This window comes from Salvia hispanica, chromosome 6 (assembly GCF_029641045.1).
Source record: "Salvia hispanica isolate PSC_SH4W2 chromosome 6, Shi_PSC_v1, whole genome shotgun sequence".
In the NCBI taxonomy this organism is placed as follows: Eukaryota; Viridiplantae; Streptophyta; class Magnoliopsida; order Lamiales; family Lamiaceae; genus Salvia; species Salvia hispanica.
Genome location: NC_142697.1, coordinates 26,404,777 through 26,418,685, shown reverse-complemented (window position 1 = coordinate 26,418,685; position 13,909 = coordinate 26,404,777). Strand labels below are relative to the sequence as shown.

The following is a 13,909-nucleotide window of genomic DNA, read 5'->3' as shown; positions in this document are numbered from 1 at the left end:
TTCATATTCCAGGGATTCATTTTCCCAGGAATCATTTTCCTTGCCAACTTTATTTTCCCGCCAACCAAACATGGCCATAAAGTATAGTTAGTAGAGAATAGGTTCCATCTTATTAAAACGAAAGAAGTTTCCAAAAAAAAAATGTTCATAATTTTTAGGACAGCCAAAAAAGAAAAGAATTAAGAGACCGCAGGAGTAATACTTTTGACATTTTTGTTAAACAAAATAAAGGTAGAAAATTGAGTGCTTCAAATAGGTATGAGTATCTAAAAATTGAGCTAAGCCCATTTAAATTAAAATTATAAAAAAAAATAAAAAATGAGCTGATACAAGGGCATGCATGTCAATAAATTGAGCTAACATCAACACTTATTTCAAAAAAATAAAAAAATATCAAGACTTATTTAATCCAAAAAATAAAGGAACATTGAAGAGTACTTAATATTAGAGTGCTTCTCCAATTGAACACATTTTTCTATTAATTCGTATATTTGTTATCAAAATTCGTATATTCCGTTTTTCACGTAATGTAATGCAAGCAAAACATTCATCATCATTCTGGAACACCATCTTCTTCTTCCTCATTTTCTCTGAAACGAATGAATTCCTCTTCGTTAGCTGCTATTGATTTCTCCAACAGCAGAAAAGAGGAGAGCATTTATAGCTGACGACAGTTTCTGCTTTCGTAATACAGTTTGAAAACAGGTGAGAACCCTATATCACTCAATTGCTTGATTTATACGAGTATATACCCACCGATGATCCCCTTTCATCGCCACACATTCTTCCCCGCCGCGTTGATTAAGTGGAAACAGCGAATGCGTTGTCAGATTTCACTCCTTTTTATTGGTTAAACGATCGAGCATTGTTATATTTAATCTTTCGTTTGTTCCTTTATTTTAGTGAATGCGATCCTCTAAATTCGTTTAATTCGAGCCTCGATTGCGATTTTGAAGAATTTTCCAATGTCTGGGCATCTGACTGCCCAGACAAACACGTTTTTAACACAGTTAGGCGTCTGCAGATAGTGAATTTTATTTAGGCTAATCATGTTTATTGACCCTGCTCTGTCCATATCATGATCATTCAATCGTTTTGGGAGGACTTATCTGGATCCTTCAACTTTTCTAAGCAATTTTCGGTTGTTTGTGCTGATTTATTTTCATCCATATGTGTTCTGTTTTTAGTAGACTTATTGTGCTAGTGCTAATAAGAGTTTAAACTTATTGCAGGGTGTGCAAATTTCTGAAACTCATAGCACAATCACTGCACACTGAGTGTCCCTGTGGTTAATGACTGGGTTGCTGTGAGCCGGTGTTACTTTGACACCTGCAATTAAGTTGATCATGAAGCGATATGTATACATAAATGATGACAACCTAGCAAAAGATATCTACTGTGACAATCGTATATCAAATAGAAAGTATACCATATTGAATTTTCTCCCCAAAAATCTATGGGAACAATTCAGGTTAGCGTTTATATCTCCTCTATAAAATATGTATACTGCTGCTTTCAACTTGATCTATTATTGGTCTTTAGTGTGGAGAGGTCAAACCCCAGCATGAACACATATAATTCTTAGCCGGTTATGTAGTATTTCAGTCACTGTATAATTCTTAGTCAGTTATGTAGTATTTCAGTCACTGCTACGAACTATACTTTTCTTTTTCCTTTTCATTTCCTGCTATGTTTTATTGGCTATAATCAGCAAACCTTGACCAACTGAGACCACGTTCATGGATTTATCTTTATGGACTCAATCTGTGCAATCATCTCTATTGGCAGCACCAGCATCTGTATTAAGTATTGTATTCTTTAATCCATAATGTGAGCTCTATCTTTTATTTGCAGCCGCTTTATGAATCAATACTTTCTGTTGATTGCTTGCCTTCAACTTTGGTCCCTCATCACTCCTGTGAATCCTGCAAGTACTTGGGGTCCTCTTATATTGATATTTGCAGTCTCTTCAAGTAAAGAAGCATGGGATGATTACAATAGACATCTCTCGGATAAAAAAGCAAATGAAAAAGAAATTTGGATTGTAAGGCAAGGAATAAGAAAGCTGGTGCGTAAACTGCCATCCGATTTGCTTTTCTGTTCTACTGTGGCATTATTTTACAGTTCTATCTTGAATTTGTTTTGAATTGAGTGAGATGGGTGCTCATTCTAGATCACCAAAATATGGTTTTACCAGGAAAGTTAAACAGGTGGATTTGTTTTTTAAAATCGGGGGGTAGTGGGCTGTTCACATCCTCAGTATTGCAGCGCTCTTGTTGGTTATAGTATACTTATCTCACCAGAAATGTTTGTAATGTATATGGAGATTACCTGTTCAACATTATGCATATACATAAAAGGGTGTAAGGCAACATTAAGAGTGCCCTGGGCATGCCATGTTGGCGTAAAACATTTTGTTTTTTTATTATCAATTAGTACTTGTAGAAACTGCTTGCAGTCAATTCATATCATGTGTCCAACAGGTCTTCACGGTCATGTATAACATGATTTTTTAGAGGTCACTGTTGCTGCAAATTGTTTTTCATAGAAATGCTTCTTGATTTCTCAACTTATATGATTGTCTTTTCTGTCTTTATCCCTTCGACTTTCTCATTTTGGTGATTTTTTTGGTTTCCTTAGATTCAAGCTCAAGACATTTGTATCGGAAACATAGTATGGCTCCGTGAAAATGACGAAGTTCCTTGTGATCTTGTGTTACTTGGCACGGCTGATCCACAAGGGGTTTGCTATGTGGAGGTAACCCCCCTCTCTATATTTAGATTAATTTGTTTATTATGAGGTGTTTGGATTTATTGTCCAAGTTATAATAAATGCTGATGTTCATCAGTCTGAGGACAGAATGTGTATGTTCACCTAATGTGTAGATGATAATGATGTGTTTGTATTCTAGACAGCAGCACTAGATGGTGAAACTGACCTAAAGACACGGTCAATACCTTCTGCTTGCATGGGAATAGATGTTGACTTGTTGCACAAGATCAAGGCAAGACATTTGTATGTTTTGAATTGTTTATTTACAATATCATACACATTATATTAATTCTTGTTCATGTGCCAGGGTGTAATTGAGTGTCCCAGTCCCAATAAAGATATTAGGAGGTTTGATGCAAACATGCGACTGTTTCCTCCATTTCTCGATAATGATATTTTCCCCTTGACAATAAAAAACACACTTCTTCAATCATGCTACTTAAGGAACACAGAGTGGGCATGCGGAGTTGCTGTATACACAGGTAAGTTTGTAAACCTTCAGGCACATTGAATAGAATAAAAGGTTGTCTTTCTGGTGACATCATTGGGACTGATAAAACATACTTGTAGTAGCTGTGTTAGTGGTTCATTAGTGTAGTCCATAGAGCAGTTTTCATCCATCTTTAGAGTCTTTCCTCTTTATTAGTTTGACACAAACGTCTTTACAAGGACATGCTGCAAAATCATTTTCCAATTCAAGAAACATTTTCATATCAACTTTTGTCTACTTGAGTCATGTTTTTGGCTCTAAAGTCTCCGTCTTTCTTTTTGAATCTTATCATGTCTATTTGACACTGCATAAAATTTCAATATCTCTTCGGCTCTGCCAATGACAAGAAGGGAGCTTCTGCATACTTCTAATTAATACACATTTTTTAGACGTGTGATTCACTTTTGCTTTGTTTTCATTGTTCTTCTCTGGACACACACCCAAACTTTCACTAGCTTTATAAGTTCCAAGGTCATAGCTCTCAACTTCTTTCCTGTACATTTTATTTCTGTATGCTGTAACGCCCCATCTATTTTTTATTTCAGGCAATCAAACCAAGCTGGGCATGTGTAGGGGTATAGCTGAACCAAAGCTTACAGCTGTAGATGCCATGGTTGACAAATTGACTGGAGCAATTTTCGTTTTCCAGATAGTTGTCGTCATTGTTCTGGGCATAGCTGGCAATGTTTTTAAGGACAAAGTAGGGAGGAAGGTATATCTCTTTAAAGATTGTCAATTCATTCTTGCTCTCAGTCTTAATTTATTAGTTCAATGTGCAAGAGAATGTTATCAAAAATGGGAATCCCACAATAACGTCTTGAAGCAAATATTATACTCCTAGTACTATGTTTTAGGGTGAAGTTTATTTGGTGAAGTTATAGTAAGTATTACTCCCTCCGTCTGCGGTTAGTTGTCTTATTTTGACTCGACTCGGGTTTTAAGAAAGGTAAAGGAAATAGGTAGAAAAATTTACTGGAATGTGTGCTCTACTTTAGTTTTATTATAAAATGTGAGTGAGAGGAATTAGTGGAACATGGGGTCCATTTACCAAAAGTAGTAAACGGTTAATCTGACAATTATTCGTGGACAGACAGAAAAGGAAATATGAGACAACTATTCGCGGACGGTGAGAATATAGTAATCTTTAAGAACTTAGCTTTGTTCAAGAAATTGTTGAGACGAAAGATGATGATCATCTTTGTTAATAATCTGTGTAACTATTTTAGGATGCTTAAATCTGTTATATACATTGCTAGCACACTGCACCTTTGATGTGCCTTGATTCCTTTTTTGCATCTGATGTAAACATCTTGATCTATCCTTTGTAGCTATGGTATGTCCAATATCCAAAAGAAGGTCCTTGGTATGAGCTTCTGGTCATCCCGCTTCGATTTGAACTACTTTGCTCCATCATGATTCCTATATCTATAAAGGTAAGCTTTTGAGTATTCTAATCATCCCATCTGATTTTCATGTCTCTCGATTAGGGTTCTGATGTCTGTACAATTAAACTTATTCCTTGGGGATGCTTATGTCTAAAGCTGATAATTGTACACTTAAAGAAACTAGAAAGAATAAATGTAATTCATTAAATGAATTCTACATGTGTTGCATGTCTCGATAACATTTACTCCCTCCATCTATAAAAAATAGAAACTTTTGAAACGGCACGGTTCCTACGTCATTAGAGAGAAAATGTTTCCTAAACTAGAAAGTTTCTATTTTTAAGGGACAGACCAAAATGGAAATAGTTTCTAATATTATGGATCAGAGGGAGTATGAACATATATGAGGACTGCTGAATGGTCTTTGTTGCAGGTGTCCTTAGATCTAGCTAAAAGCCTGTATGCCAAATTTATAGATTGGGATGTCGAGATGGTTGATCCAGAAACAGGGATTCGGTCCAATGCAGCTAAGTAAGAAACTGAGAATGAACTCATAACTACTGTTGCCTGATTGTACATGCAATTCTCATTTACTTATTGTTTTTCTTATTGTTGAAAGCCAAGCAATCAGTGAGGACTTGGGACAAGTTGAGTATATATTGACAGATAAGACAGGAACTCTTACTGAAAACCAAATGATCTTCAAAAGATGCTGCATAAGTGGGAGATTCTATGGGAATGAGAGTGGGGATGCCTTGACAGGTCGGTCTTGCAAATCTCCTCATGCATTAATCATAGCTCATTTGGAAAACATTATCTTGGATTAAGGATTACTAAAATAGATGGATGAGTCTTGAGATGCCATCATGTGTATCCAGGTTTAGTTTCCATAACAAAAAAAATGTAAGAGAGATTCAGGATGCCGTAGTGTCAGCTAAAGCAAAAATCCTAATTGGCTGATGCATGGTGTTTCTCTAGTATAATTCATTATGTAGCTTTTATTTATACCCAGATCCTGTGCTATACAGATGCACAACTGCTTAATGCTGTATCCACTGGGTCTGCTGATGTCATTCTATTTCTCAAAGTTATGGCAATATGCAATACCGTAATTCCCGTACGAAGGTAACTATTGCAATGTACTCATAAGATAATTCTTGCTGGAATGATACACACGCAAAGAAGAACAACTCTTCCTTTTATATCTGGTTATGAAGAATTATTTTCTCCTCTAGTGATATCTGGCCTACTTTTTCTGTGACTCTGTACAGCAAAAGTGGGACAATTTCATACAAGGCACTATCCCAAGATGAAGAAGCCCTTGTATGTGCTGCTGCTCGTTTGCGCATGGTTTTGGAGAATAAAAACGGAAATATTCTTGGTAAGCTTAGATGATATCAGGGGATGGATGGGTGATGGGCTTGAAGGGCCTGCCACCTGGCTTCCAAGATATCTGCAGCAAACATGTAGACACGTACACATACACATACACATACACATACACATACACATACACATACACATACACATACACATACACATACACATACACATACACATACACATACACATACACATACACATACACATATATATGCCTATTATGTAGAATATTAGTATTATTTTAGCCGTAGTGAACACGTTGTTACGACAAATTATGTAAAATTTTGAACCTTGTTATGTAGTCAACTTTGAGGTCAGGAACGAGGTTGTATTCCACTTACGGTGTACAATTTGTAAGGGATTATTGGGACAGTTGAACTTGAATATGAGTTAATTATATAATTTGGGCATCTTATATTTCCTATTTTAAATCAAAACTCGATTGGATTGACGTACTACAGTTTTCATAGTTGATGTACTTAATTTTTATATGAGATGCTTATAAACGTACCTGGCTGCAGATATTAACCTCAATGCATCTCCACTGCGATATGAAGTACTTGACACTCTGGAGTTCACATCTGACAGGAAAAGAATGTCTGTGGTGGTTAGGGAATGCCAAAGCGGGGAACTTTTCATCTTGTCAAAAGGAGCAGATGAAACTATTCTTCCTCTTACCTATTCTGGTAATCTCATTCTTATTTCCATTGATACTATTTCGGTTCTATTGGCAACAGTATTGCTGGGGGAAACTTCGTGTTGCTTGGTATAGGAACCTTTTAGCTCTGAACTTTTATGCATAGAATTTATATCAGTGCTCAGTTCCCCACTCTTTCCAAAAGTTTAGAATAGCCATCTTCTCACAATAATTTAAAATTTCTTCAATCTCCCTATTATTTTATCAAACTGGCTTATATATTGATCTTCTTGATAGAACTGATACCAAGAACGGATTCATTTGATCTGTATTCAAGGCTATATTCATGAAAAAGGTTCATTTCTGTGTCTTGATGGCTTAGGCTATAGGAACCTGGTCCAGATGCAGTGTATGAATCTGTATTGAATAACTCTGGGGTTGTGTCTTCTACTCTAGCTTTGTGATTCTAGACCTTATTGACTGTGCCCAGTTTGGCTGGTGAAAAAGGTTATGTGCATTTAGTATAAACAATGGAAGTTATAAAAAGCATGTTTCCTTCAACATGAACCGAGTACTTTTCATCTCTAATTGATCTCTCTGTTTCTTAATTTTCTGTAAATATCCACCATATTGTTCCTTGCACTCTATGATTGGTTCGTGCTAACTTAAAAGACAAAATGCATAAATCATCTTTTCAAAACTATTATCCTGACATTTTATTTGATTTTTGTTTCTCTCTTTTATCGTTCTATAAGCTTCTTGGCATATCTGCTCAATATGTTGGATTTATTTTATCTGTATCCTACAATTTCTTGTCTTTCTCCATGAATATCTTAGCTTTTGGCATTGTCCATGGTCCATGTTTAATTATCTTTTCTTCAGGAGGATGGAATCTTAATTGTAATATCTAACAGATAGATTGTGTCAGGGCAACAGGTTAGGACTTTTGCCGAAGCTGTAGAACAGTATGCTCAAATGGGTCTGAGAACATTGTGCCTTGCTTGGCGCAAATTAGAGGAGGATGAATATCAGGAGTGGACCTCAATGTTTAAAGAGGCTAATAGTACTCTAGTTGATAGAGAGGTAAAACAAGACACTACTTTCAGTTTTCCTTTTTCATTTTCTTAGGTTCCTATTTTCGCTCACGATTTCTGGCATTCTGCATTAAGTCAATTGTCTGTTTGATTGCCATAGAAATTGTACTAATACCACTTACTCTATTTTGCAGCGGAGAGTAGCTGAAGTCTGCCAAAGGTTAGAGCGTGATTTTGAGATCCTTGGTGTAGCTGCCATAGAGGATCGTCTACAGGTGACAATGTCTGCTCATGACCCCTTACAATTTGAGGGTCATACATGTATTTCCATTTTTCACAAACCTATCTAATCTGTTGAACAAGGTGTTTTACCTGCACTTCTACTTTGATAATGATGCAGGAGGGTGTTCCGGAGACAATAGAAACTCTTAGGAAAGCTGGAATAAATTTTTGGATGCTGACTGGAGACAAGATGAGCACAGCTATACAAATTGCTCTTTCTTGCAATTTTGTGTCCCCAGGTTATCTTTTTTCAGATCTTCACATATTTCTACTGTGATAATGGTTTATAATGAACAGTTCAACAGATAGATCATGTGAGCTATGCAAAGACAACTCTCTGAAGTTTGGGGAAAAAAACAGGGATATTCTTAAGGTTATTGCAGAAATTGTTAAAACTGGCGGACACCTTCTGGAAATATGTTAGAGATTAAAAGACTTAGTTATTATAAATATTGATATTCCTAGAGGCCTATTGGCTATCTGTGGAGTTCTATTTCTTCTCCAATTCGGCATTGATTCATTCTTGCTATTGATAATATATGCAAAGAAAACTCGATCAAACTCATATAACATTATCTCAATTGTCCATCTGACACAAAATTCATATGCAAGATTTAACATTGATAGTATTCTTTTAAGAATATGTTTGTTGTCAGCCTTCTGCTGGACCTTTTGTACCTGATGCTTCTATAACTATAGCTTTTTTGTTATTCTACTAAATCGTGTTTCAAAATTCAAACTACTTTTGTGCATCATTAACAGAGCCTAAAGGTCAGCTTCTGATTATTGATGGGAAAACTGAGGATGAAGTATGTAGGAGCTTGGAGAGAGTTTTGCTAACTACGAGAATCACAGAGTCTGAATCCAAGGTATGATTTTTCCATTTTTTCTGAAACTAGATTAACTGCAATCTTTGACCACTTGGTTTTTTATTGTAGCAGGATGTAGCTTTTGTTGTTGATGGCTGGGCTCTTGAAATTGCCCTCAAGCATTATCGTAAACCATTCACAGAACTTGCGATTTTGTCAAGGACAGCTATTTGCTGTCGTGTTACTCCATCCCAAAAGGCACAGGTGTCTGACTCAACTCTTGTAACTAGTTTCTGCATCTGGAGGATAATATTATAGTTAACTATATGCTTGGATTTTTTTTATGGCATGGAATTTATGAAATACCATGGAAAGGTATGCATCTCCAAGCCTCTATCGCTAGTGATTATTCTGGAATCTCCATACTTTCCCAAAAATTATGTTCTGTGCAAGAAAGCTTTGTCTAACTATGTAGTTTAATAGTCTTAGAAAGTATTAGAACCTATATGCTATTGCTATAAATGGCAAACGTTGGTGTCTGTGGTCTTGTTCATTGTATGCTACGTATCCCTTGTGACTATACAAAAAGTGTGATGCTTTTCCGTCCATTTTTCGAACCCCGAGAAAGAAAATATAATACATGTAAGGGGTGGTTATATTAACACTTTTCCCCCATATAAATTATTAACCATGCTTATTTGTGTATTATTCACATACATTAATGCTTTATTTACATTATTCATGCTTATTTCATATTCATGGTTTTCATACTGTATTACATTACTGCTTATTTTTATGACAGTCGTAGAGCATACAAAATCATTAGTACAGATTGGTTTTCAGTTGACACAGGGGGGAGTTTTTATTTGGTCATCTGAAATTCTGTACATACATTTCCCTTGAAATTAGTTTTTCTTTCTAACTGGAAGAACCATTTGGCTGTACATACATATCCCTTAAAAGTATCACTGAAATTCATTTTTTTCAGCTTGTAGAACTTTTGAAGTTATGTGATTACAGAACTCTGGCCATTGGGGATGGTGGGAATGATGTGAGGATGATTCAACAAGCTGACATAGGGGTTGGCATCAGTGGAAGAGAAGGACTGCAGGCAGCCAGAGCAGCTGATTATAGCATTGGAAGTAAGATATTTGTTTATGTATTTCCTGCATTGTTTGATGGGTTAAATAACATATCTAGAACATGATTTACTGAATCAATATTGTGTTTTCTGATGAGAGCTAGGTGAATCTTTTTGCCCTTCTACTCTGACTTACTTTTAAAACATATGAGACTTCCATGTATGTTTGTCAGTACTGAAAAAAAAAAACTATTTGGCTTTTGCAGAATCCTTTTAATAAGCACGTCCTGATATAGCTTAAAGTGTAATTAGACTATATGTTTTGTTCATGATCTGGGCTATGCTACTCAAATGTACACGTGCATTGTACTGTTGAAATATTTCAAATCTTCGCTCTTTAGAAATTGAGTTGTCTTTCCTTTAAGAATCAATTGTGCTTTTGCTTGAATTTGGATTGAAAGTTATGTTTCTGTACTTTTATTCTAGTAATACTTCAGAAATTTATCTTTGTGGACTTACGTCACTCACAGTAATTAATATATGTTCTTACTAAAATTTGTTATACCCCCCATATTCTTCACGTGCAGAATTCCGATTTTTGAAAAGACTGATACTTGTGCATGGGCGCTATTCATACAACCGAACTGCATTTCTTTCCCAATATTCTTTCTATAAGTCATTGCTGATATGTTTCATCCAGATTTTGTAAGTTGTTTAACTTCCTCATATACACTCTCTTGAGAAGCAAATTAGTAGTATAAGATTTACTTGTGTGCTAACAGTACAATCTTCCAGTTTCTCTTTCATTTCAGGCGTCTCAGGAACCAGTCTTTTCAACACAGTCAGCTTGATGGCTTATAATGTGTTTTACACTAGTGTTCCAGTTCTGTTCAGTGTTCTCGACAAAGATCTTAGTGAAAGAACTGTAATGCAACATCCCCAGATACTATTTGATTGCCAGTCAGGAAGGTTCGCTTCATTACTATCTCAAAAGATATTCCATTTGTTTCCAATTGCACTTGCAGTTAAATGACTTCTGAATTTTCTGTTCTATTGTTGCTTGCTTCTTGTACCTTGGCTGACCGGACTAAAACTGAAACAGACTTCTTAACCCAAGCACATTTGCTGGATGGTTTGGGCGGTCCCTTTTCCATGTGAGTGTCTTTTGAATTTGATGTCTTTTCCTATTCTTTTTCTTATATAATGATGAGTACTATTACACCAACTACTCGCCTTTTAAAATACATTTGTTTTCTAACCTATACATTAGTATGCTGAAGTTTCATCTTTGCTTAATAATGAGTACTTGATACTATATGATTCTCTAGGCAATTGTTGTTTTCGTCATCACCATACATTCCTATGCTTTTGAGAAAAGTGAGATGGAGGAGGTAGCAATGGTTGTAGTTTCTGGATGCATTTGGCTGCAAGCATTTGTCGTTGCATTGGAGACCAAGTGAGCAGTTTATTTCTCTTGTTCTTGTTTATGCATACTTACAAAAACTGTGCTGATAGTGAGCATGAAAAAAAATTCTACATTCTTCACTGACCTTAGTATTCCCACACACACTTTATTTTCTTTCCCTGCAAAGCAAACTTGTAGAGTTAATCATTTCCAATTTTAAGTTGTCTAACCAAAAAATTGGCTGTATAGTTTGTAAATTACCATTATGCTAACTGACACTGACTATATTTGAGCTTGATTGACCCAAATTCACTCTGGTTGTTGTAGTTCTTTTACGATTTTTCAACACCTGGCAATCTGGGGCAATCTTGTTGCTTTCTATGCCATCAACTGGATTGTTAGTTCCATCCCAACATCAGGAATGTACACAACAATGTTTCGCTTGTGCGAGCAGCCGTCTTACTGGATTACAATGATTGTGAGTCATCTTCTGCATTCTATTGTCTATTTACTGCTGTTACTAATATACACTACAAGTCTACAATGCCACACTCGTCTAAACACTACTATTGCATGCTATTCTTCAATAACCAATTGTATCATTTTGTCAGATTGCCTGAACTCTCTCATGTATGTGCTAACCAAACGCCTAATTTCTATTTCAGCTTATTGTAGCAACAGGAATGTGCCCTGTTCTGGCACTGAAGTACTTGAGATACACGTATAGGCCGAGCAGAATAAACATACTCCAGCAGTTGGAACGTTTGGGAGGGCCTATCCAGTCGTCGGGAATCATAGAGCCTAAGTCCAGATCCTCCTTGGACACTGATTCTGTACATGAACCTCTCTTATCAGAATCGCCTAGTGCCACCAGACGCTCTGTCGGACCTGCACAGAGGTCCGATTCTTTCCGGTCACAGTCCCCACCCGATTCTACTCATACAAGAAAGGATAACTGAGCTTCATCATTCTTCAAGGAGGCATATACATGTATAGAGACTTAGTTAGCATTGAGCCGTCATACTTCATTTCTGTTGGTTAGACTTAGGAGCAATTATTTGAGTCCAGAATTTTTTAATACAATGGCTCACTTTTTTGGATTTATAGCTTAGAGATCATTATTAGTTGTATATTTCGTTACTTAAGTCTACACCTTAGAAATTAAAACGCTAGCATATAAGATGGTAGATGAGAGTACATTATCTCAAGGCCCAGTTCCAATAAAATTATGTAGATAAAATGTCTGCATATAACTTTTTCTTGGAGCACCTCGTTTAAATTAACAACAAATAGTTGGTCTTTTTTCTTAGTAGTTGTACAATTTATATATGCAAAATATTCATGTTATTTAATATAAATAACATAGAGACATCGACATAAATAACTATCAACAATATAGTTGGTAAATTGTTTTTGCTCCAATTGTGTATTGGGATTGGATTTTCTATTTTTCGACGCCCGAAACTTTCGCTACCCAACATAACAAAAAACAAGCATAAAATCTCCCAGTCCAAAGACTGTTTCTCTTGGAAAGCCAACTTTCATATTTTATCATCGAATTATTTTGTTCTTTTCAATTCTGAAAGAATATTAGTATTAAGTTTATTAGTAGGCACCATAGGCAATGGTCGTCGTAGACAGACATTCCTTTTTGTTCCATGTGAAATGTTGTTGGTATATTCAAAATTTGGATCAATCCAATTTTCGTTCCCTCATTGGGAAAGTGCCCAAAACAAGCAAACAATTTTATTTGCATTGCCACATGAAAAGATTGTGGATTTTTTGTGTTTGGAAGTTTGCAATGAGCTAACTTGTAGCTGTGGTTGACAACATCTTTACCATTTATATCTCATTTATTCGTTTCTTGGGACTTGACGTAATCAAATAAATGGATATAAATGTGTAAGTAGTTGAAGGTCAATTGCAGTTTATTGAAAGGTCATCTTGGCCAAGAAGACATATTATAACAAGTGTTAATTGATTTAAATAGATTTTAAATTGTGTTCGAAATTACAAACAACCATTACTATAGACTTCATGAGACTTAAGTCTATAAACATCTAAGTATAGGAGTTCAAATCGCATCCCACCCTTTTCATAAGTTACAAGAAAAAAAGCACTACATATATCTATTTAAATCATAAAGTTAATTTAATCCAATCTCATAATATTTGAATACGAGTACATAATTTTTTTAAAATGTGTCTCAATTGGCTTATCCATGTAAAAAACAATGTCTATAGTGATGCTCAAAACAATATTGTTTAATTAAAATGAGAAAAATACTTATTTTAACAAAACAAGGTTATTAATTTCTAGCTGTCACCAAAAGATATCATTTTCTATTCAAATAAAATAATCAAGAAAACATGAAACTTCATGATTTCATATTCTTTTTTGAACATTACTAAAATTGATCATAATTGGATTAAATTTCATAATTTAAATAGATATTATCCCCCCAAAAAAATAATAGGCTCGTGACTTTTTCAAATTTAATACACTCCATATAGAAAGGGTTATTGAGAGTAGCAATAAGAATAAATTTATTTTATACAGTATTAAAATCAAAACTACTAGTAATAAATTTGCGTTCCCAAACAACAAAAATTACAAGCAAAGTTAACCATC

The 13,909-nt window shown here is 35.3% G+C and overlaps 1 protein-coding gene across 2 annotated transcripts; it reads left to right on the top strand.

Moving 5' to 3' along the window:
• The first annotated feature begins 522 nt into the window (after window positions 1–522).
• LOC125205376 (phospholipid-transporting ATPase 2-like) lies at window positions 523–12,546 on the top strand. 2 transcript variants are annotated; one of them, XM_048104267.2, is made up of 25 exons: window positions 523–705; window positions 1,233–1,471; window positions 1,855–2,068; window positions 2,641–2,757; window positions 2,912–3,004; window positions 3,080–3,254; window positions 3,808–3,974; window positions 4,591–4,695; window positions 5,081–5,178; window positions 5,267–5,409; window positions 5,676–5,772; window positions 5,919–6,028; window positions 6,552–6,716; window positions 7,596–7,750; window positions 7,896–7,976; window positions 8,102–8,222; window positions 8,746–8,852; window positions 8,925–9,056; window positions 9,781–9,934; window positions 10,461–10,578; window positions 10,669–10,842; window positions 10,976–11,027; window positions 11,202–11,329; window positions 11,606–11,756; window positions 11,944–12,546. In XM_048104267.2, the coding sequence occupies exons 2-25, from the start codon at window positions 1,347–1,349 to the stop codon at window positions 12,235–12,237; spliced, it is 3,276 nt and encodes a 1,091-aa protein (XP_047960224.1). In that variant the 5' UTR covers window positions 523–705; window positions 1,233–1,346; the 3' UTR covers window positions 12,238–12,546. The 2 variants fall into 2 exon arrangements, with proteins under 2 accessions (XP_047960224.1, XP_047960223.2); XM_048104266.2 differs by having other exon boundaries at window positions 8,922–9,056.
• Window positions 12,547–13,909: the final 1,363 nt, after the last annotated feature.